Source organism: Phascolarctos cinereus, unplaced genomic scaffold (genome assembly GCF_003287225.1).
Source record: "Phascolarctos cinereus isolate Bilbo 61053 unplaced genomic scaffold, phaCin_HiC Scaffold_726;HRSCAF=1367, whole genome shotgun sequence".
Taxonomy (NCBI): Eukaryota; Metazoa; Chordata; class Mammalia; order Diprotodontia; family Phascolarctidae; genus Phascolarctos; species Phascolarctos cinereus.
The window spans coordinates 115,458,538-115,483,538 of record NW_027556098.1 but is presented as its reverse complement, the minus strand read 5'-3'; the positions used below and the strand labels follow the sequence as shown (position 1 = coordinate 115,483,538).

The 25,001-nt window shown below is 40.7% G+C and overlaps 1 protein-coding gene across 1 annotated transcript in view; it reads right to left on the bottom strand.

Moving 5' to 3' along the window:
• Positions 1 to 25,001, bottom strand: part of PDIA5 (protein disulfide isomerase family A member 5) — a 167,148-nt gene that overhangs the window by 60,568 nt on the left and 81,579 nt on the right. Inside the window, exons 4-8 of the mRNA XM_020985963.2 lie at positions 24,358 to 24,441; positions 24,095 to 24,140; positions 17,975 to 18,067; positions 15,872 to 15,932; positions 12,019 to 12,086 (exon numbers count right to left, since the gene is read on the bottom strand). Coding sequence (XP_020841622.1) covers positions 12,019 to 12,086; positions 15,872 to 15,932; positions 17,975 to 18,067; positions 24,095 to 24,140; positions 24,358 to 24,441 — 352 coding nt within the window. The remainder of the gene's footprint in view (positions 1 to 12,018; positions 12,087 to 15,871; positions 15,933 to 17,974; positions 18,068 to 24,094; positions 24,141 to 24,357; positions 24,442 to 25,001) is intronic.

Here is a 25,001-nt window from a genome sequence, read left to right as displayed (position 1 = left end):
GCACATAGAGCATTGATCACGTCTGTACTCCTGGAAGCTATTCTTCTTTTAATGTAGTCCAAGATTGCATGAGCTCTTTTAGCTGCCATGGCACACTGTTGACTCATACTGAGCCTCCAGAACCTTTTCAGATATGGCTGCCTAACTATGCCTCCTATATCTTATGCTAAGGCTTCATATTTATCCTTATTAAATTTCATCTTATATCCAGCCCAATGTTCTAGCTTGTCAAGGCCTTTTTTGGATCCTGACTTCATCATCTGCTGTTAGCTATCTATCTCTTGTAGCTTTGTATCATTAGGAAATTTGATAAGAATGCTATCTGTTTTTAATCAAGTCATGAAAATTTTAAATCATACAGAGCCAAGTACACATCTCCTTCCAGGCTGATATCTAATCACTAATTACTGGTCTTTGAGTTTGACCACTCAACCAGCTCCAAACTGATCTTAATGGACTACTGCCTAGCCCTCAGCTTACTATCTTGTCCACATGAATAGCAGGGCTAAAACATAGGTAAAATGTTGTTGTCATTCACTTGTTTCAGTCATATCCAACTCTTCATGACCCCACTAGGGGTTTTCTTGGTAAAGATACTGGAGTGGTCTGCCATTTCCTTCTACAGCTCATTTACAGATGAGGAAACTGAGTGACTTGCTAGGTCTTGAACTCAGGTCTTCCTCACTCCAGGGCTACAGATCTATTCACTGTGTCACCTAGCTGCCCTCAGGTAAACTATATAACATTAGCGTGATCTACTATTTTAGTGACTCTGGCCAAAAAGTGGTCTGATGTCATCAGTTCTTTATGAAGCTATAGTGGTTCTTTGTGATCACCATTTCTTTTCTAGATGTTTGCTAACAAGCTCTTAAAAAAATACGTTCTAAAATTTTCCAACAAACTGAAATCAAGATCACTGGAAGAGATTCCGTCCTCTTCCCTTTTTTGAAGATTGGGCAACATTTGCCTTCTCCAGCCTTCCAATGATGCCACTATTCTTTATGGTTTTTCAAATAACAATGACTACAGCTAAGCAATCACAACTGTCAGCTCCTCCGGTACCCAAGGATATAGTTCATCTGGGTCTTATGATATGAATTCATTATAGGAAGTTAAAGTGTTCTTTCTGTTGTTGTGGTTCAGTTGTTCAGTCATGTCTGACTCTGTGACCACATGGACCACACTGTCCATGGATTTCTTTAAGTTATTAGAGTGGTTTGCCATTTCCTTCTTCAGTGGATTAAGGCAGAGGGTAAAGTGACTTGTGCAGGGTCACACAGCTGGTAACTGTCTGAGGCTGGATATGAATTCAGAAAGTTGAATCTTCCTGACTTCAGACCCAGCACTACCCACTGAGCCATCTAGCTGCCTCTTAGTGTTTTTTTTACTATCACCTTATTTATCTTGGGTATCAAATCCCTACAAGCAGTTTTTTGCTTTTTCAAGGAAAATTTGATCATTTTTCTTGGCAGAGAAAATAGGAAAAAATAGGCATGCAGCAGATCTCACTTCTCTTTGTTGTTAGTCACCACCATCCAGCCCACCCTGAAGAGCACTGCTATTTCTCCTTTAATCCTTTCTTCCAGCATAACTAGAACAAGGACTCCTTTTTAATTGTGCTCTCTCCTCACCAGCCGGAGCTCATGCTGAGCTTCAGCACTCCTGACACTATTCTGGCAGGACTATGCCACCCTTGTTATTCATAGCGTTTCCTGCCCTTGTTTCCTTCCCCAGCACGGATCTTTAAAAAACAAACAAACAAAAAAACTAAATTGGTTGGTGAGATCATTATGGTTTCTTTATACATCTGTCTGTGTTTCTAACTCATTGAAACTGTTTCCCTTTGAACCTTCAGACTTTTCTTCTTTTGAGAGCTGCCATGTGGCCTGGACTTGCTTCTGTCCATAAAATGATTCTCTAAAACCTCTCCTCAACTTCAGGGTGTATGTAAGGATCCTCTGGTATAAGCTGGGTAGGCATGGTTAACCATCCCCAGCAACGAGCTCCTCCCTGCTGGGGAGAAGCAGATCCAAAAAAGAATCCCTTCCCTTTGTTTGCTCTCCTCAATCTTGAAAAATGAAATTATTATTGAAGTCAATTAGTTAGCAGATGCTCTGCCTTTTGTAGAGAGAGTGAGACTAAGACAGAGCTTGGGCACATTCCAGCAGACATCTGGATAACTGAAGTCTGCCATCTCTTTTAGATCATCCCTCTTCACAAGTCTTGTGATGTGTTTTCCAAGCTCATCTAATTCTTCTTTCTATCCTTGTTTCCTTTTCTTCCCTCCCCTCTAAACCTCACCTCTTCAAGTTTGTTCCTATTGAACTGCACCTTGTGTAACATTTTACCTAATTTCATGGATTTTTTTTTTTAGGACTAATTCATGAGACTTAGTTTACCTAAGTAGGCCTCGGCTGTTCCATTCTAAATGACCTCTCCTCCTCAGCCAAACTGTTTCTTTTTACCCTGTATCAAGGATACTGTAGAGCAGAGACTCTTAATCTTTTTTTTTTTTTAGTCAGGGATCCCTTTGGCAGTGGTGAATCAGAAAATGATTTTAAATGTCTAAAATACATAGGATTGCAAAAGGAACCCATGACATCAAAATACAACTATTAAGGTTTTTTTAAAAAGTCACAGCCACCATATTAAGAACCCCTTTAGTGTAGACCAGGCCTGTACAATCTGAGGCCCGCCAAAAGATTCCAGGCAGTCCACAGGTTGTGCAGGCCTGGTGCAGAGTATTATAGTACTGAGTAAGTGTTTAGACTACTGGAAAGTGACATCCAATCCTCACAATTCTATCCCTTTAGGAAGTCATGAGACATAGTAGGAACAGCAATGGATGTGGAGCTGGGAGGACGTGGGTTCGAGGCCTAGCTTTACTTCTTACATACATGACCTTGAGCAGCACAATTTTTCATGGTCCATTCATCTGTAAAATGAGGGGAGTGGCCTGGATCAGGGGTTCTTAGCTTGGGGGTTACATGAATTTGCTTTCTAAAAATATTTTGATAATAATATTTCAATAAAATTGATTTTTAAAAAATTTTTATTTTATGCAACTACAAACATTCTGACAAGGGCCCTACTGAGTTCAGCAAACTGCCAAAGGGGCTGTCCACCACACACTAAAAAGTTAAGGGATCTTGGTGCCTTCCTACTCTTAATTCTATATTCACCAAAATTGCCTTGTGCCCTCTTGCCTCTTTTTCTGTGTTGCTTCCCTTGCCTGGAATGTTCTTCTCTCCTCTGTGCCAAATCTTACTCATTCTTCAAGGTTCTGTTCAAACTCTTCCACTTACTTCCCTGACCTGAAGGAAGCATTTCTCCAAACTACTCTGAATGACTCTCCATCTGACAAATGTTTGCTGAGCAGCTACCATGTGCTGCTATTAGGTAAGTTGCAAAGGCAATCAAGACTTGGTTCTGAGACTGTGGTGGTGGCAAAGGAGATAAGACAAGTGGATACATACGTTTGACATGGTAATATAAGACGGTGCAAAGCACTCTTGATGTTTAAAGGAAAGAAACAAGTATTGGTTGCATATGGAAGGTAAACTTAATGGATAAGATGATAGCACTGATGTATAGGAGTTTGGTAGAAAATGGAGGACGGGCACTGCTTGCAGAGGGAACAGCAAGAGGAAAAGACAGTGAAGCAAGAAAGTGATATGAGAGACATTGCAGAGGAAGACTATAAAGGGTGGGTGACTAATGGAGTATAGCAATGCAGAGAAAGGAAGAAAGAAAACACGGTCCTAACACTTCAAGCTTAAGTGCCTGGGAAAAAAAAGGATGCTCCTGCCAAAACAGGGGGTGAGGAAAAAGGAGCCATTTTGGGGTGCCAGACAAGGGGATCTAACCAATCCAGGGCAGTCAATGCAAATGGAATTAACAATCTTAGATAAATTCTGAGGTGCTGGTGGAACACTTAAGTGAAAATTTCCAGCAAGGATTGGAAATGTGGGCCTGGAGTTAAATATTTAGGAGAATATCCATAATAGAAGCCAAAGCTAAAACCATGGGAATGGAGAATACAGAGAAACAGCCCACAGAGGAGAAAAGTAGGAATAAGGACAAAACTTTGGAAAACACCTACCTATAGGAGATAGGAATAGTCTACTTAATTTAAAATTAAGAGTTTATATTCATCTAAACTGGTAATTCTAAAACTGTATATTATGGTTCCATAAATTATGCACATCATAACTGAATGTTTTGTGGCAAAATCACTTACCCAAACATAGCAGTGAGACTGTTTATTGTTAACTCTGAGGGGATGTAATGACTAAATTTGGAATGCTTTTTCCATCCTGTAGCTTAGTGTTTATATGCAAGCCAGTCACTAATTTTTCATTTCTCCATCCTCTTGACAAAATGGTGAGAAGCAGTTTTAGGATGTGGAAATATTCCCATTTTGCAAGATATCTAGCCAATAACCCCACCATGATTTGCAAATGTTGTCAAATAAACACCCATTTTCAAATGCTACTAACATGCCTAGACACGTACTTACATATAAGAAATGTGCTGGAAGCATTAGAAAATATCTGATGGCTACGAGGACCCACAATGAAGAAAGTACAAGTGACTCTTTCCTGCTCTTGATCCACAGGTCCTCCCCTTTTAACTGCTGTTTCTGCAACACCAGCAGTATCAAAAGGGTTATCTCATCAACCTCCTTAACTAATCAAATTCTGCAACCAATTCACCAGATGGAAAATTTTCATTTGCAGACTAGATGAAATTTGAACATTAGGAAAAACTTGATCAAGCTAAAAAGCTATTGCTTCTAGACTGGCAAGAGGTTTAAAAATTTTGAGATCTTCATATTCTTTATCCAGCAGACATGCATTGAACAAATTGCTTTAGAAGCAGAGTGTGCATGGGTAAGAGATGTAAGCAAAAGGAATGAGTGAAGCTGTGTCTTGAAGCCCTCAGAGATGAAGGGGCAAATGTGCTGGAAGGGCAGTCCAAGAAGAAGATATAAACTCTGATAGTGCCTCAGTCAGTACTTCATAGGAACATTGAAACGGGAGGAACACATACAATCCAGAGTACAGATCAGCTGTAACACACGGGGAACTCTACAGAAGAGAGGGAGCAATGGAGCATTTATTTTGTTCATAGGCAATGCAGGGGACATGAAAGTGCAAAGGAGAAGGGATAACAGATAAATATCCAAATATTAGAGCAACAAGATGGCCACTCTGATTTCAACTTGCTTATTAATGATATCTTAAGTTAGATATGCTCCAAAAGATTTACAGAAGAGCAAAAGTGTCCACAGGACTCACTGCCCAGAAGGTATCAGAACTACGGGTCCAAGCAAGACAAGGAAGGCCAGACAGTCATTAGGCATGAGGACAGACTAGGCCCAGACCTTGTCACAAAACAGCTATGGGTCTGGGATCAGGAGACATTTTAAGAGTGGCTATGGACTAATACCTAAGGTCAAATATCAAAAAGTAGATCAGGAAAACAGGTAGGCAGGTAATGGCTTAAAAGTTAGGCCAGTCGTATAGGCAAGAAATAAAAATTCTGAATAGACAAACAACAGGGATTAGGAACTAAAAAATGAGCTCTCAAGGGTCTGGAACCCATTCATGGAGATTGGTTTTTTTAAAATGGGGGGAAGGGAGGTCTGAGATATGGAAATTGGATAATAAAGAATAGGAAATGAATTTAGAAAAGGAATCTGGGTAACAGTATGGGGCACTAGCCACTAGCCACAAAGAAGATTCTAATACATTAGAGTTTTAACAAAGGGCTATATGAGTCAGGAGCTCTCTATATACAAGAAATTCTCAAAAGGAATGCATTTCTAAAATTCATTTGTAAAGTGATACATGGTGGCTAAGTTTTTAGTATAGCTCATATAGGCCTATTTAAGCCATAAAAGGCAGCAGTGTTTCTACAGAAAAATGAGTTCAGAATTCCAACTTGGGAACTCAAGGAATACACCTCTGCCCCACCTCCTGATGCTGCAGAAGGAAAACCTCCCCTCCACCAGTTCTTTTTACTCCCTACACTAGTCTATTCCACTTGTAAAGCAATGGGAATGGGCACTCCTCCAGTTCCAAACTACTGGTGGTGGTTACTACGGACCGGATGGAACTAGGGTTTGGGCCACAGCAGAGAAAGAGCAGGAAGGTGAGGCCCCAGGCAGGAAGCTATGGGTCAGTACCTCCTGCCACTGCAAATTCCCAGGGACACTTTTTATAACATTGGTACCTAGCATTTGTACACAATAGGAAAGCACTGCAAATTGCTCTCCCTCTTATATTACTATCCACAGGCTTAATACCTACATGTCTCAGAAAGCAGAATTTTCTGTCAATAAAAAATATGTACATTCGTAAAAAGTCATATTTAAAAGTATCCTTTATTGTCCTCCTATTGGGGATGACTAAACAAATTACGGTCTATGGATATAATGTAATACATCATATTGTATCATAACAAATGACTAAATGGAGAGAACTGGAAAGGAAATTGTAAAGAACTCTCCTGAACTGATATGGAGCAAAGTGAGAAAAATTACAATAACATTACAGTGAAAAACTATGAAAGATTTTGAACCCCTGTCAATGCAAGATGACTGTCCAGGGAGCTAAAGATGAAACATGCCACCTGATGAACTTCAAAACGCAGAGACAAACATACATATATGTTTTGTTGGATTGTATATGTTTATGATGAGGGTTTTCATTTTTTTCTTCTGTTCAATGGTGGGGGTTGGGGGATGCAGAAGGAAGGACAGATTTTAGAGGCACATGGAAATAAATAAGTATATTTTTGAAAGTGTTCCTCCTGGAGGAAGCCCATCAACTGGGGAATGGCTGAACAAGCTGTGGTATGTGACTGGGATAGAATGCTGCTGCAAGAAATGATAAGCATGATGATTTCAGAAAAACCTGGGAAGACTTAAATGAATTGATGCAAAATGAAGTAAGCAGAATCAGAAGAACATCATACACAGTAACAACAATATTGTAAAGATGATTAACTGTGAAAGACTTAGCTACTCCGATCAAGACAATGATCCAACACAATTCTGAAGGACTCTTGATGAAAAATGTTATCCACCTCTAGAGAGAGAACTGATGAACTCTGAATGAAGACTGAAGCATACTTTTACACTTTATTTTCTTGTTTTGTCTTGGTTTTTTTGGTAACGTTGATATAGAGATATATTTTGTATGATTGCACATGCATAATTGATATCATATTGTTTTGCCTTCTCAATGCAAGAGGAGTGAAGGCAGAGAGAGAATTCAAGTCTCAAAAACTTTTTTAAAAAAATGTTAAATATAAATATAAAAACTTTTTAAAAAACAAGCAAAAAAAGGTGTCCCTTGTAACACCCTGCCAGCACCACGTCCTAGGCTGCTACCTACCTCGTCTAGCCCTAGTTCCAGCTCTCCTTTGTCCCAAGTCATTGCCCATTTCACTGCTTTCCTTTTCTTCTCTTTTTGGCCTGGTGCTTCCCTTTTCACTAGTGGGCTTGGACCTTCTAACGAGGGTTTCTTGCTTTCCCTGACCCACCCAGTCTCACAGCTTATCTGCTACATTCCTGTTCCTGAAACAAGCACACAGTCTTTGGGGCTCTTAGTGCAAACAAAAACAAGGAAGCTATAAAAGTTTTAAGTTTCAAAGTCTCACAGGAGTCCTTAAAAGGCAAATGATACTAGGCTTGATGTTTTCCAACCATAACCACATGCTTATCTTTACTCTTAAGAGCACCCCTAATTATTTGTACTTCTTTTAATTTAGGTGGTGTCACTGGTTCCTCCTCTTGTGAATAAGGTTGCCTTCAATGGCTCTCCTATCTCCCTTATCTTTTTACTTAGACCCTGTGGTAAAAGCACAGTGCCTGGCAACTATTAACAATGTTCATTCACTGAATGACCAAAAGACCTGATGGAAATGTATTAATAGTCAGTCTCTAGATACACAAAGAGTTACATACAAGAAGACTGACCTGTATTTCAGAAAAACACTTAAATTTCTGTTTAAGAATCTATTTCTCGACAACATTAGGGTATTATTCTTTCACTATAGGAAGTAGGGCCAGGACCCAGGGGCAAGGAGGACATGAGCTATACCATCAGAAAGACTGGAGAATGTAAAGGAACGGAGCTAGGAGTTGACTATCTCTTCAAGGCCACTAGAGACTCTGGAAGACTCCATTAAGGAGAAGATGGTGTTGAAAGTCAGGAAGTGAGTTCCAAGCAGTAACTGGGTCTGTAGCTTCAAGGGTGAAAGGGAGTCATGAGGGGTGGGAAAGTGCAAAGAAAGGCAAGGAGGGTCATCTGCCAAAGCCGAAGCAGATGTTAGACATTTTGCTGAAGTGAGACGTAAATGCATCACCTGCCTGTACTTCCTGCTAAGGGAGGAGAGTGCTCAGGCCTGAGTCTGCAGATAGGAGCAAAGAGGTTCACTTGAATGGAGAGGAAAATGAAGGGGTGACACACGGGACAGTAACCAAGAAAATACAAGTCACGTAAAAACTCCTAATAGAGCTGCTGCCTTCCAGAAGCAAGAAGAGAGTGAAAAAGAATCAAAGAGAGATACAAATTCTGTGGTAAACCGTGGTAATAAGAAATGTCTTTTGCCAGTTAGTAAAAACCCAAGCTATCTGAGAGAAAATAACAGGAGAGGCTCTTTAAAATCACCACAAGTGTAAGGAGTACAGTATTCAACAGCAATATCTTCTAGGTTCAACCAAAGAACTTGCTCTGACTGAAGATTCATGTAGAGGCAACTTCAACAGGTATTGGACCCAAATCACGTCTCTGTGAGACATCTTTACCTAACAGTTCCCAGAACAGCAACTGCTTTCCAGAGTTTCCGTGTATTTCCATAAACACGGAGAGTAATAATGGGAGTGGCTTGACTAGACAGGAAGAGTTCTGTCTTCACCCAGTCCATTGTGACCAATCTCTTGGATCCCATTATTCAAAGGCAGAAATCTGAGTGAAGAGGGCTCTGCAGCTGTCTGACTGGACTACAAAACACTTACAGAATACAGAGCACCGTCCAATGTCCCATCTTGTAAGGCAGGCTGGGATTCTGCCAAGAATATTACTCTTTCAAAGTAACAGCAGCATGAGACAGCTTCTGACTCTTCTTGCTTTGATTCCTCTATCTATTATTATAGCATGTGAAAGAGGCTAATTTACTGCTTGAAATACTCAAAGCAAATTAAGAAATAACCTAATAGAGTAGGAGAAGCTTGCCTCAATCAAATCAAGGCTTCAGTTTTCATGAGTACCTGAAGATGATTTTTAAAACATCAGAAGAAGGGACAGAAACTGCTACCAAGTTTATGCAACGTCTCACCCAGCAAAATGTTGGATGCAACGAGTTGTTGGTTTGTTTGGGTTTTGGTGGGGAAGAGGAAGAGGTGGGAGTGGATTCTTGTTTCTTATGGCGTTTTCTGAAAATTCGTGTTTACTACATCCAGTACTATGAAGGACACCAGGCCCAGAGAACATATGTTTTTTGTTCTGTCAATCAGGTTGATGACTCCATCTCCTTTGTTCTCCAGCATGCCTAGTTTTCATATGCCAGAAGAACCATAACCAAAAAAAAAAAAAGCCAAATTCCTTAAAACTTAAGAGCTTAGAGGTCCATTTGTAACACAAGTTTTACATTTTAAAAATTAAGTTACCATCTGTAAGACCCTGGGCAAGTCTTGCTACTTCCCAGGCAGTGTTTCCTCATCTATAAAATTAAAAACTGGATGAGATAATCGCTAAAGTCCCTTCTAACCTTAAAACCTAAGGCATTAAGTATTTAAAAGATTTTCCTGAAAGGAATAGTGATTAGCTGTTTTTAATTAACACTGAGGCAAAGCAAGAGGAAATAGGCTCACATATTAAGTAGGAAAGATAGGAAGAAAAACTTCACCAACCAGAGATAAATTCTTAGAATAACCTCCCAAATCTGGCTGTTTCTTGATGTTTCTTTTTAATTCCTCCCAAATGCAGGCCTTCCTCAAAGTTGAGTTCTTGGTCCAATTTTTCTTCCTTTACTACTCTGCCCAAGAGAGTTCATTCTTTCTCATAGCTCTAGTTATCATCTCCATTCCAATTACACCCAAATGAACATTTCCAGTCCTGAGTTTTCATCCAAACTATAGTCCTATATTTTAGTGAAATATCCTACCTTTTACTCAAACTCAACTCCACACCCCCCCATGGTAGTTTCCCCACCAACAAGTCAGTCCTTCCGCCTGATGCTTATTTTTCTCAATGACACCATTATTCTCCCAGTCACCCAGTTTTGTAGCCTCAGTAATGCTTTATTCTTCTCCCCTATTTTGTCCCTGCTGCCAATCCCTGAGTCCTATCAATTCTTTAAAATATCTCTTGGATCCATCCCTTCCTTTCCATTTTTACTGTCACCATTCTAGTTCAAGTCATTTCTGCTTCCTTCTGGAACAGGACAACCACCACTTAACTGACCTGCCTGTCTCCAGTCTCACCCTCCAATCCAAGCTTCAAGAAGATTAAACTTCCTAAGGCCCTCCACAACATGGCCTAACTTTATCCCCTGCTATGCCCCCATGTCCATGCTCCCCATGCTCCAGGCCAAAACAGGTTAATCCCTGTTCTCTAAACAAACCCCATGATTAGGGCACATGCTTCTCATCCAACTTTATTTCCCTTAAGTAGATTATGATCAATTTGAACTTTCTCCCCGCTCCTCAATCTCTCAAACATAGCCCTCAAACACACCCTTAAAAAGAGACAGCTAAATCAATTTTCATAAAAAGACTAAGGCCATCAAACATGGGCTCTCTCAACTTTCCTCCCCCACTCTGAAAAACTCAGCATCATTACTAACTCTCACCTTCCCTTTGGTGAATAAAGAAGAGAGATCGCTAATGCTGAATAAGGCTAATCCTTCTATTTTTGCTTTTGATTGCATTTCTCCTCCATTTCCTCTAGGACACTACTTCATTTATCATATTCTTTCTTTTACCTTCCAATTTCTCTAGCTTGGCTCCTTCCTTGGCTCCATCTATTTATAAATATGCTTGATTCTCCCCATCCATCCTATTCAATCAGTCCAATCTTTTCACTATCAAATTTCTGGGAGAAGTGGTCTACACCTGACGCCTTCATTTTCTCCTTAACCCTTTGCGATCGTTCTGATCCCCCACCCCTCCACCAAAAGTCACCAGTGACCTCATTTTCAAGCCCAGTGGCTCTTTCTTGTTCTCATCCTGATCGATCTCTATGTAGTAAGCAGACATTGTTGACCACTCCACCCCTTCTGGAAATTCTCTTATGTTTCCTTGTTCTTACTCCTATCTCTTTGGTAGTTTCTTCCTCTTTACTGACTTCAGAATTTAACTTCTTAAAGTGAAGGCACCCCCAAGTTCTGACCTTACCTCTCTCTTTTTTCTTTCTATCCTTTTTCCTCTGGCTATGTCACTTACCCCTACAACTTTAACCATCAGCTTTATGGAGATGACTTCATGATCCTAACCTTAGACCAGTATTAGCCCGTCCCTTCTATCCTCATTGATTCTCACCGATCGATGTTTTAATGCCCTTGTGACTCGTTCTCCCTCCCCCACTGCGTCACTATTTCTGGTTTACTACTGCTGGAATGGTCCACTCCACAGACGATTCCTGACCTGCTTGTATACTATCTGTATTTTCCTCACTATTTGCTCATCTGTTACCCTTTTTTGGATTGCAGTGGACTCCCCCCAATCCCCAGGCTATGCACCAGCCTGCTGCTGACTCCTCAGAATGGCTTTTCTTTGAAGAACTGAGAGATCTCTCACATCACAGAACGTGTTTAGCCCTATATTACACTAAGTGTACATAGGGCCTTTTTTTTCCATTCAGCAGACCCACCACCTTTAGGATCTGAGTCAATGCTTCTATTTCCTAAAATGTCTCTTTCCCCCTTACTCTGCTCATACAACATTCCCTCCCCTAACCTTCAGTAAAGACTCGTACCCTAGTGCCCGGCAAACAGCATCTCACTTACATGGGTGCCTTTCAGTTCTGTGGCCGCCTGCTGGAAAGATGGCATCATCCGCTTACACATGGCACACCCTGCATCACAACCAAGAGAAAAGTCAAACATGGTTATCCATGACCTGAGATTATCTTCAACCCTTCCTTCCCACCCTATGCAATCATAAAATCACAGTTTTGGGGACTCGGATATCTAGACAATACTGAATTTAAGTATTAGATATTAAGATACACCACCTAGTTCAATCCTCTCCAATTTAGCAATAAGGAAACTGAGAACCAGAGATTAATTTGCTCAGGGTCACATAAGCTACTGAATGGAAAGATGGATGGGAGTTTTTATTAAGCTCTTATTCTGTGCCAGGCACTATGCTAAGTGCTTTATAAATACTATCTTATTTGACCCTCACAACAACCCTGTGAAGCAGCTGTTATTATTACCCCCATCTCCAGAAACTGAATCAACAAGTATTAGCACAGTATCTACTATGGGTCTAGCACTATGCTCGACAATGCTGTCTAGACCTATATTTTCATCAATGTATTGAACTACCTAGGAGGAAACTATATTTAACAATGCAGATTTTTACCTTCTCTGTACCCTTACAGTTGCTAAGGGTACTGAGAGGTCCAGTGACTTGTCCAGGGTCACCTAGCTAATATATGTCAAGAGGTGGGCTTTAAACTCAGGTGTTTCTGACCTTGAAGCCAGCTCTTTTTCTAGTATACCATGCTATCAGATAATGAAAGGCATACTCCTTTGACTTCAAGTCACTTACAATCTAATTGGATTGACAGAGCCAACACCTGTTAAATAACAAATGTTAAGTTGTTTGATATTAACTGTATGTGTAACTGATATTCTGAAACTTGGTTTTACATGTTAGGAAAATAATTCACTACAACATTAAACTATATTGAATGACTTCAGTTTGGTACCAGCCTCCTAAACTGCCCAGTCCATTCACTGCCCAATGAACAGCTCAAAATCTCAGGCATCACACATACAGCATAAATCATAGAGGTCATTTTGACATCATTTAAACTCCCCCTGCCCTTAAATCACATTAAGTATTCTACAATGATCATGCAAAAGAAGAGACAGTTAGACACACACAGTTCCTAAAGGACCAGATTGCTTGGTAATTTAACAGATGCCGTGCTGAAACAGGTTTTGAGAAGTGTCTGATAGCCTCAGAAGCTGAAGAAGAAGCCATGTGAAGTGTCAAACGGCAGATTCCCATCTCCATGAACTACAGTGGGACAAAGGGGCCATGTGTCAGTACTGTCAGTGCTGCCAAGGACTACTTCAGGCTAACGTCTCAGCAGGAAGTGAGTAGGATAAGGAAAATGGGAGAATTTCCTCATCTTGGAGTACATCTTAGAGAACAGGGTTGAAATTCTCAAATGCTCAGGGCTACAGAAGAAGCAGAGTGCTATGACAGATAAAGCTGGCCTCACAGTGAAAAAGACCTGAGTTCAAGTAACACCTCTGTGGGATCCCGGGTGAGTCATTCAAGAATTCAGTGCCCTAAGCCTCTCTCAAAGGTATAAAGTAGCCGCTGATCTGAAGTGATGAGAGGTTTCTTCACTTCAAATTCCCTACAAGGAATGATGTTTGATATGGTCACTCTTGCTATGACCAGGAATGGTGTTTGATACAGTCACTCTTGCTACCTTTCTCTCTACCACCTCCTGAACTGGCATGTTAAGCCAGACAGACTAGGAGAGGTAGAAAGGCTGCAGCATCTCCTTTCTGCAAAGGGAAAAGAAAAACCTCTAAAAATTCAGATCTCAGAAATGTTTGTTTATACTATTCACTCATCCCTTGGTTGATTCTTCATCATCTTGGTAATGAAAAATGTGAAGGAAGAGAACAAAGAATTACCTGGGGAGCCTGTCTCCACAATGGAGATCCATAAAGATGAAAAGGAAAAAAAATGGACAACACCAGTGAGCTCAGCTGGATGCACATTCTCTAGGGAAATAAGCCTAGATAAATATGCGAAGTGAATATCAGTGGACTATCCTGGGAAGGGATTATGTGGATGAGGTTCAAAGAAACCTGCACCCCCCCCCATCTGTACCAGAAATAAGAACAGTGGAGACCTGCGGAAGGAATGGCTTAAACAATATCAGTGACTAGGGAGGTTTGGTGGAAAATTATCTGATCACCAACAGGTTTTTCCCACCACTGGAAGAGAATAGAGGCTGTAAAGGTGCGATGCAGCTGGGCTCCCACCAGAAGGATAAAAGAATGCTTTTGGTACCAGGCTCTCAAAATGACAGCTGCTAAAAGTAAACCCTAAAGGGACTGTGGGTGGGTTTATAAGGATGGGACTGAAGAGAAATAGCATCTGCTCTCTTACCATAAGCTTGAACCCTCTGAGGGTGGATCTACCATCTTGCCTGTCCTCCTATCAGAAAAATTCAAGAGGTGATTCCCAGAGAGAATGACTATAGTCCTGTAGTTCAGCCCAACCTAACATATCTCAGAGCATTATTATCTCCCAGTTTCCCCATCAGGCCTCAGGAGTACACCCACTCAATACGGAACAAGATACATCCAGTTTAAACTTAAACTAATTATCTCTGGCTACTTCCTCAGAATACCCTACCTGCACTTCAAGTTCTGAATCATCAACCCAATGGGATTACGTAAAGAGAAGTCATTGCCACCAAGTGAGGATGATACACAGATGGGCCCTCAGGAAGGTAATCTGTGGCAGAGAGAGAGATAAGTCGAAGAGAACTTAGAAGATTGATGATATTAAAAAAGAAAACAAAGCAAAACATCCAGAGCATATAGGGCTTCTCCAAAACGGCAGCTGATAAAGTCTTCCAAAATAAGCTTGCCTAGAAAGCAGAAATGGGGTCCCTTAGAAAATAAAGGGAGCCTGGAGCAGAGGATTTCTTACTGGTGCTCCAGGACCAAAGGCCCACACAGCTCTAGGGAAGTGCTGGAGAGTGGAGAGAGCATGGAATGTGGAATCCAAGGAGCTGGGTTCAAATGCCAACTCTTCTGGCAACAGTAAACATGAGATATTAATGATGATTATGTGCACCAAGAATTAAGGGAAGGAGAACAGATTTTGCTAAAAAAAGGCTTCAGAGAAGAAGCTGACTTCAAACGGCAGACGAGAAATAGGACAATGTTAACCTTCATGTGCTTATATCCAAATCCCAACACTCAAATACACCCATCTCCTCAAAACTATGTCCCCATATTTATATGCACACACACATACATGCACATACCCTTTCAACATCTTTTAAAAATCTTGTATTACATAGAATGTTAGGGTTAGAATGGATTAACTAATCACCCTACAGATGAGGAAACTGAGGCTACAGAGGAGCCTGGCGGCTTAGCCAAGGTCTCCCAGCTGATAAGTGGCAGAGCCAAGCCTGGTTTCCTGCCTGGTCCTAGAGTCCAGCGTTTTTCTACACTCTAGCACACTGATCTCAGATGAAGTGCAGGCACCACTGGCACACTTTTACTTTCTACCTGGTCACTCAGTGACACAGCGACACGGCATCCCACCCCAAGGAGCAAAGGCATCCTATGTCCTGAGCTCAAGGAGGGAAGTGACCAACTGCAGGGACTGGAAATAAAAACAGTCTTTTAGAATGTGAAAGGAGCAGGATCACCAAGAAGAGGAAACTTTCACGTGTGGCGTCAGGGCTTCTGAAAGGAAAGAACAGCAATGACAAGAGGAACAAACAACTGGGGAACAATCATGTGTTTCCTCTGGGATAAAAGAGAGCATCTGAGGAAAGCCTACTTCCCATTCCCAGCTCTTACGGAGGGAAAGGAACCAAAGATCAACCACGTCCCTTAATCCAGATCTCTGGTCACTCACAAGGGGCATAGAACATCATCAGAAGAGGTTTGTCATCCTTCTTCACAACCCGTCTGAATTCCTGACAGGAAAAAACAGAAATGTATGTAAGTCATGACACAGGAGAGAACACGTACAGCAGTACTTGTAAAAAGGCGAGTCAAATTTTTAAAAACCTTAATTTAAAACCCAAGTTACCTTAATGTATGTACAAAAGGAAAACATGTTAGCATCCATTCTACAAAACATGAATGGCTTCTTACATAAGCCAAGATTTCTAAGAAAGATCACAGCTACACACACACACACACACACACACACACACACATACATATCTGAGATATCGGATACCTCCCAAGGATCTATGCTAATGGACTGGGGAGCTACCATGGATGATCCAAAACAGGGACAATAAGACATGAGGCATGCTTGGTTTAGGGATACACGCTACACGGACTCAGAGCTTCAGATTCAGCAAGGCTGTGTGGCATTTTGTTGAAGGGAAAACTCCATTCAGAGACTCAGAGGAGTTATGTTAACTTCTCCAAGGTCTCTCAACTAGGACCCAGTGTCCCGCATACCCTCCAAGGTTCTTGACCTTTCTGGGTAGCAGATATACTCTCCAGCTGAGTTCAGAATAACTTAACATTAAAATGAGGTCCCATCTCTGAAACTGAAAACAACTGACAAAGAGGAAAGGGAACCCATAAGTATGTTCACAACAGGAGGAAGTCTATGAGGGCTGAAACATTTGCCAAAATCAAGTAACTGGAAGTTAACTGTTTGGGTACTTAGACCCTTCCACTAACTGTAACCCATATTCCACCAGGGCTAAATTCACTTTAGAATACTACCTCTACAAAAGAAGAGGATGTAACTCAGGACATCAGAAAAAGAACATTATAAGAAAATATCATCAAAGCAATAGAAACAATAGGAAACATGTTTAAAAAAATACAAGCCCCAAAATATGTATTTAGGAGTGCTGGGACAAAGGGATTAAGGTCAGGAACAGTAGGGAAGATCATGAGCTATGTTCAGGCAGGGAAGGAAGCAAAGCAGGTAAAGGGATAGTTTACCAAAGGGAGCCTATTGAGCATACCAGGAAAGGCTCCAAGCCCTGAAAGAGACCAATACCTATAATCCTCTATCCCTAGCAATTCATGAGAATAGGTATACAGCAGCTGAAGTGGGCCAGGGAAACAGGAGTGAATGAAGACCATCCCCTACGCCCTTTCCATCACAAAGTCACCATAAAGGGATGAAATTAGGCTGAAGTGATGTCAGGGTGTACACTACACCTTAAAATTTTTTTCTCCACCTACTTGCTGAGACTTGAAATTTCTTTAACAGTGACAATGTCTTTTGTCCTACAGTGAAAGGCTCAAAATGGAAATAACCTAAAATGTAACTCACAAAGAAGGAAATGAACTCACTCTAAAGGGTAACCAGCCAATAAAATAATGATGGCACTATTTTGATAGGAAAAAGGGTATAAAAAAAACAAGAGGACACTGTCGTCCTAAAATATGAGAAGTCACCATCAAGAATAGGAAAGCACAGAAACAGAAGTGGCTAGACACCTGCTTTACAACTTTGCTAGGGTGTGGTCCCATTTATCTCCAACTGGGCACCAAATTGAATGTTTTTGTCCCATGCAATCTGATAAAAAAAAATACCACTTAGCTGTATAATACATGCCAACATTGCTTTGCATGATTTGTGAAGAGCTTAGTTTAAAAAAAATCACAGCCAACTTTTGTCATAAAGAAGCTTTGTTCCTAGAAGAATCATCATCCACACAAACTTACTATTATTGGCAAACAAGCTAAAAAGACAGAAATGGCAGGCAGTCTGTTACCCTCTATCATTTAAACTTCAGAAAATGAAATAAGCACATAAGATCCAGCCCCCTCCCTCAACTTCCACCCACGAAGCCTACTAGGCCAACTCCCCTAGAAGAAAGTGTAAGCGGTGTGAAATATTGTAGCATTTCAGTTTTCTGAATTTCCTCAGTTTACTCTGTTTATTTTATTCTCAAGTGACTCACAACAGCCTGGACTCAAGTACAGAAGTAAATTCCAACATAAATAAGAACACATTCAGTTTGGCGAAATGGAATACCTTTTCACTGTCAATGTGGACAACATCTTTAGCTTCAGGATCTTCTTCCCAAAGCGGGGCTCCTTCTGGATCCTTCAGAAAGGCCACTATGGACTAAAATAGGAAAGAAGACAGAAAAAAGCATTTTATCTGGGAGATATGAACACCCAGAGTACCCTGCTCTTCTCCCTTGTACATGCAAGGGAGCGTGTCACCCATAATCTCATGGCTGATACAACTACACAGCCAAGATCCAATACTGAATCTGTCTTTCAAAAAAGAAAAAGAACCCACTACAACCCATTACTTTCCTTCCTTCCCCCAAGTTTTCAAACAGGCCCTTTCACTCACTCTGGTCAAACTGATCCATGTGTAGGCTGTATCTACAGACAACAAGGCAATTGTTTAGACATTTCAAACCAGAATGACACATTTAGGCCTCAATTACAAAATCTCCTCTCCTCAAAGATGCCTCCCCTAATTGGAAAAGAGGTGACAACTTACTCCTACTCTACCCTGTCTAAACAGCAAACTCCCTTGACTCTTTCCCACTCCCTATGTCATTGAGACTGCCTATATATAACACAATCATGTAATCTTAACAGATTGTTACCTGGTTAGTACTTATATTAGCCTCATGTTAATTAATGTATATCATCCTCTCCATGTCTGCCTGCATCAATGTCCCCAACTGGGAACTCCTTGAAGAAAATGTTTATGTCTGCACTACTTCTTCTCTACATTATTTAGCATCTTATCACCTGCAAAAGTTTATGGTAATAAAGAACTGATAAATCACTGAATCTCTCAGGCCTCAGTTTTCTCATGTATTTATTAAAAAAAAAAAGTAACACTGGATTAGATGATCTTTGAGATCCCTTCCAGCTCTAAATAAAATCTCTTATCTTATGATAGGTGCTTAATGAAAAAGGAGTTAGGGGGCCTTTATTATTTTAATAATTGTCTTAATTTTCTAATTCATTTGAAAGGTACAAGCAAGAAAGTGACATGATCACTCCTTTCTCTTGGGGTACTGCACAGTTCAAAGGCCCCAGATGAAAGTCCCCTCCAATCTTCCCCTTGGTTTTCACCAAGTTACTTATGAAGTAACAGGAGATAGTAAGCAACATCTGAGGGATTACACTGATCACACTTGTTCCAGCATTTCTGAAGCAACAGCTCAAGAGCCGCTACGTCAGACTAACGAGTAAGGCCATCTTGTGTTAAATCTTGAATGAAAAGGGAGGTCAGGCTGCTAACCATCCTCTGAGGTTCTGTATCCACTGTCACTTAGAGGCTGAACTATCAATCAAAATGCTTGATACTGGTTGATAGCTCAGTAACACTGGAGCAAAGAGGAAGTAAAGGAAGTTACAAACTAGTAATTACTTATGGATCCCCCTTAGTAGGTTTGCTTTCAGTCCTGGTAGAACAGGGAGCGAAGAATGGCCATCCCTTTTCCTTTGAAGAACCTTAAGGAGGGGAAAGTGAACAGGTCTGAGGAAAGCAGCAAACACAAAAGGGTGCTAAATGTCACCTGGACCACCCTCCCTCCAAGCCAGGCTAGGAGAGATGCCAAACTCTATGTTAAGCAAGATAAAATCCTCAGCTTTTCCTGATCTGCCCAAGCAAGTGCCTTCCAATTCTAAGGACACCTTTTTAGCAAGCTTCAGTGAACAGTGACAGTCTTGGGGCAGGAGGGGATGACAGGAGAGAATCCTCCAAATGGGATTACATTCTTAGTTCTTATTCACTTAGTAAATTCCTGGAGAGGGCCTTAGGGAGACTTGTCTCATTTTGAGAATCTGTTATCTAGAAACAGCTGTTATGAAAGAATAGAGAGGAGGGCCAAGAATCAGAAGGACTTAATTCATTCAATTTTCCCATCCAGCCAAAAGAAGAAAAGCTGTGAAGTACCTTCTGGCATCAGAAGAGAAGAACCAACCTTTCTTTCCACTGAAACCAAAGGGATCATTTCCTGGACAGATGCCAACCCTTTTATCAGGAGGTACCCGAGAAGGCATGGCTCAGATTGAGCCCTCCCAAATGCCTTACGTGCCCATAGTCAAAGATAGGCCAGAGTTCCTTCAACCAGGGCCACACGAAGGCACTTGCGGTCCCCTTCTCATTTTTGCCATTCAGGATACATCCCACTAAGTGCTTGGTAAGTTTTCACCCACTGACAATGTAGCCTTGCCTCACAGCCATGAGAAGAGAACAAACGGGGCTGACGGAAATGGCATCTTTTAATTGAAGAAATTAAACATACGGACAATCTTTTGAGCTTTGGACAATCACTTCGAGGCTAATTCTTATTTAAATGAAGTTGAATGATCTCTCTGAGTATCTTGGTAGAGGTTGGGAGGGGTGAAGTAAGTTCAGATGGGGAGAAAGGAAAAACAGTAACTGTGCAGGTGCTACAGTGTGGGCTACAGTAAAGTTTTCACAATATGGCAAATACTATAGGTTCACAGAATTAGAGCTAGAGGGGACCTCTAGGGTCATTTAGACCAAACCCCTCATTCTACAGATGGGGAAACTAAAGCCCAAGAAGGTTACGTGATCTGCCCAGGGTCAAAGAGGGAGTAAGCAACTGAAATGAAATCTGAATCCATCTTCTCTGGTGCTAAATTGCTGGGAAGGATCCAGTGCAACTCTGCACCGCACAGCTCTTGCTATCTTTTGCCTCACTATTATTTACTCTTGAGAGCTGGATTCTGGGACAGTCAAAGGGGAGAAAGGCTTTGGGAACACTCGGAAAACAAGATACGATGCTCCAGCTCATCACCCAGCTAAACATTATGGCAGATATATGTAATGTCTTCCTAATTATACATGGAAGACAATACATCTTTTCAGAAAAAAATTTAAATGCATAAAATAAAATACAGAGGAAATAAAATAAAAAGGAAACCAATTATGTTGAAATACAGTTACCAAAATGGTTTTTTTAAAAACCAAGTTCATGGATACAAAGTTAAGAAATCCTGCACCAGGAGTACTATGTCCTAAGGATGTCACTGACCTCTACCTACTCTGAGACCTCTATGGACAAAAACAATCATCCAGACATTGATGTTGACAACAAGCTGAAACTAAACACATCCAGCGATGGGTGAATGGCTGAACAAATTAGCGTGTGGAAATGGAATGGAATGGAATGACAAGATAAAGAATTCAGAAAAGCATGGCAAGACCTGTGTGAAGCAATACTGAGCTGAGCAGGAAGGACTAAAAGAACAACCCATACAACAATTCTGACAACATGAACTGATGTCAACATAAGCCTGCTGAGACACAACAGTCTGGGCAAAGTTAAAAGCTACATTCTTCCTTTCTATTAACAATCAATAAGCTAACTTTTTTAGCTAAAGTACTTCGCTTTTGTTTTTTTTTTTTTGGTGAGGCAATTGGGATTAAGTGACTTGCCCAGAGTCACACAGCTAGGAAGTATTACGTGTCTGAGGCTGAATTTGAACCCAGGTCCTCCTGACTCCAGGGCTGGAGCTCTGTCCACTGTGCTACCTAGCTGCCCCCTACCTAAGATACTTTGTAAGGGAGACTGTGTGAGTATTCATTTAGAAGGATCTATCTTCAATATAAAATGTATCAAATTTTAAAATGAAAAATGTTTTAAAATGTAACATTTTTTTAAAACCCAGATCCTTTATGGAAACTTCATTTAACATACAGCTTGGTTTAGAAACGTAAGTTATTAAAAGATGCTGTTTAAGTTGCCTTGTATGGAAATTTTGAAAGCTGAGAAGAGGAATCTAACAGAGGGGTAACACAGCAAAATAGATGCCCCAGAGTCAGTTGATATGAACTAGAAGGCAGGAAGATCCATATTTTCTTCACAATTAGTCCCACTTTCACTAGGCAAAACAAAGTCATATGAAACTTGGCAAAAGAGGGAGAGATTAGACTAAATTAGTTCTAGACTAATCTGCACTTCAGTCTGAATAAGGTCAGAGGGAAAATTCTGCTATATTAATATTTGAGTGTGAATCACTCTGGAAAGACTCAGATAGTGAAGAAATGCTGAAAGCAGGTAAAATACTGGCTTTAAAAACAAACTTTTTTCCCTTCAATTTATTATTTATTTATTTTTTTAGGTATTGAGTTCCAAATTCTTTCCCTCCCTCCAACTGCTCCCCCACCCAATGAGAAGACAAGCACTATATCAATTATATATGTGAAATCATGCAAAACATTTCCATATTAGCCATGTCACCAAAAAAAGCAAGAAAAATTATACTTAAATTTACACTCAAGAGTTCATCAGTTCTCTCTCTGGAGGTGGAGAACATTTTTCATCATGAGTCCTTCAGAATTGTCTTGGATCACTGTACTGATCAGAGTGGCTAAGTCTTTTACACCATTACAATACTATTGTTACTTATTCTGCTCACTTCACTCTGTATTAATTCATATAGGTTTTTCTGAAACCAGCCCCCTCATCATTTCTTGTAGCACAATAGTATTCCATCACAATCATATACCACAACTTGTTCAGCCATTCCCCATTTGATGGGCATCCCCTCAGTTTCCAACTCTTGGCCACCACAAAAAGCTACTAAAGCTATTTTTGTACATATGGGTCCTTTTCCATATTCTTTGATCTTGTGCTTAAGTTTTAGAAAGCACATCACAAATATATGGGTTGTTGGGTCAATTCTAGCTTCTTAAGTTATTTCAATGTTAATTATAAACATCTTCATCTATCTCATGGATTATGGGAATGGCCGCTAATTGGTCTCTTTGCCCCTACTTACTCCGTCTTTCTAATTAATCCTCCAAAGGCAGAGTCTGACTCTGTTATTTCTCATGCTTAAATACCTGCAGTGGTTTCCTTCTACATCTAGGATAAACAAACAATTCCTCAGGATTGTTTGGAGCCATCTGCCATGTGACTGGAACTGCTAGTTCCACCTTCACTTCATGGGACCTATTCCATCTTCACTTCATGGGGACCTACCTGCATGAGTTCTGAATGTCAGTGATCTGACAGGACCACCAGTTGTTCTCTGGATCTTCTGCCTCTGGGTCTTTGCACAAGGCATCCCTTATGCCTGACTTATAGTCGTTCCTCATCTCTGACTCTCAGAATACTTATCTTCCTGGAAGTTTCAGCTCAAGTGCCATCTTTCTAACTCCCAGCCAAGGTATGTGACTCAGGAAGGAGGCTTACCCTTCTCCATAACCGACCAGTATAATCAATCTGATTATTTCAGAATCTAATGCAGGCTTGGATACACAGTCTGCAAATCATCAGTCCTCACTACAACTGCAAAATAGGAAGTAAGTAATCATGTGCCACGTTGCTTATTTGGGAAATAACCAGGACTGCTTGGACAGGGAATCTTCTGGTTCTGTCCGAACATAAAGAACGGCTCTAAGTGCCACAGAATTAGAAGGGATCCCAGGCCAGTTGGGAGAACAGATTAGAAAAGGAGAAGAGACCTGGCAACTCAGTCTTAGTCACAAACAGAAACTACAGTTAGAAAAAGAAAACAGAGTTTGGAAAAGAGGTAAAAATGAGGGATGGGCAGAAGGGTCTGAAGCAGAATTGGGCTGAACAGAAATACCCAGACAAAAGGATAGGGACTGGTTTGGATTAGATACCATCAATTTTCCAAGTTGGAACAGAGACAACATATCTGTAACTTTCCAACCTGTACATAGTTTGTACCTGCACTCAAGATCATTGGTCTGAAGTATTTCATTACCGTTGTCATTACAATAGGAGAGGAGTACAGGACATGAGGGAGGCTTTCAGAGCCATAAGGAAAAGTCCCCACCCATTGGGTAACAACAGTGCTTTGATGTCACTATTGCACTACATAACTGCAGGTTAACTGACCATTCTTCTGTATTCTTCTGTTATTCGAATTTTAAGTACGTATATACACACACACATGCATATTTACACATATATACACACATGCATATACATATATGTATACACACATATATATTTGAGATATTCTACTAAGATGCTTAAGAAAGAAAAATCCCTTTATAAGATTCAAAACAACTGTTTGTACAATTTGCCCTGCTTCCTTTCAAACAGAAAACTGCCAAATACTTAACAGTGATTCAGACTCCTACCCCTGCTGAAAATCAAAGAATCTGGTTTACCTTAAATGTCACAGCACGATTATATTCAGTGTGAAACGCACCATCCCTGTCAAACAGAGAGAGAAAAAAGTGTTGAGATGTAAAGGATGGCCAGGAGGGGCCACAATTCTGTTTTCCTTTTCATGCCAGGCATAGTCAGTTAGTTAAAAATGTAAGGTCTCCATCCGAAATAACACAAACCTAGTGGGTTCACTGTTAGTACTGATGAGGGCCTCATATGGCTATTTAGAAATTACAAGGGCCCCACATCCCTTCATACTCACTTGTAGTGAAGTAATTCCACTTTTTTGTCCTTTGTGCTTGGGTCAGCTTTCATCTTCTTGCACAATTTCCGACTCTCTGCATCACTGCAAAATACAAATATTGGGAACCATTGGTTATCTGAATTCCTCCTTGGGCAGATCAGGGCCTAGTGGAATTTACTAATGAGAGAATGGGTGGGAAGGTGGTACAGATAAACATTAGCTAATACATAAGTCATAAACAACAAATTTTTGCTAAGTATCTTCTGTGGCCAAATCACAGAACTGAGGTGCTGTGAGCAAGTTAAAAACAATGTATGCGGCCCTGCCCACAGACAACTTATAATCTGTTAGGGGAGTCAAAGCATAAATATATGGCAGCATATGGTTAAAGGTCAAATGGGGGATACGGACATGAGATCACCGCAGGGCAGAAAGGTATGTGATGGATTCACAGAGGGACCTGGGTTGGACCCTGACAAATAGAAATGATTAAGATAGGGGTGGGGGAGGATCAAATGGAAGGAACAGACTGAGCAAACATACCGAGATGGAGAAATGCAAGATATGTGAGGAATCAGTCTAGAAAGTTCAAGTAAGGCAATATAGTAGGAGAAATGTCTGAAAAGGTAGGTTGGAAATTGACTGTGCAAGGTTAAAGAGTT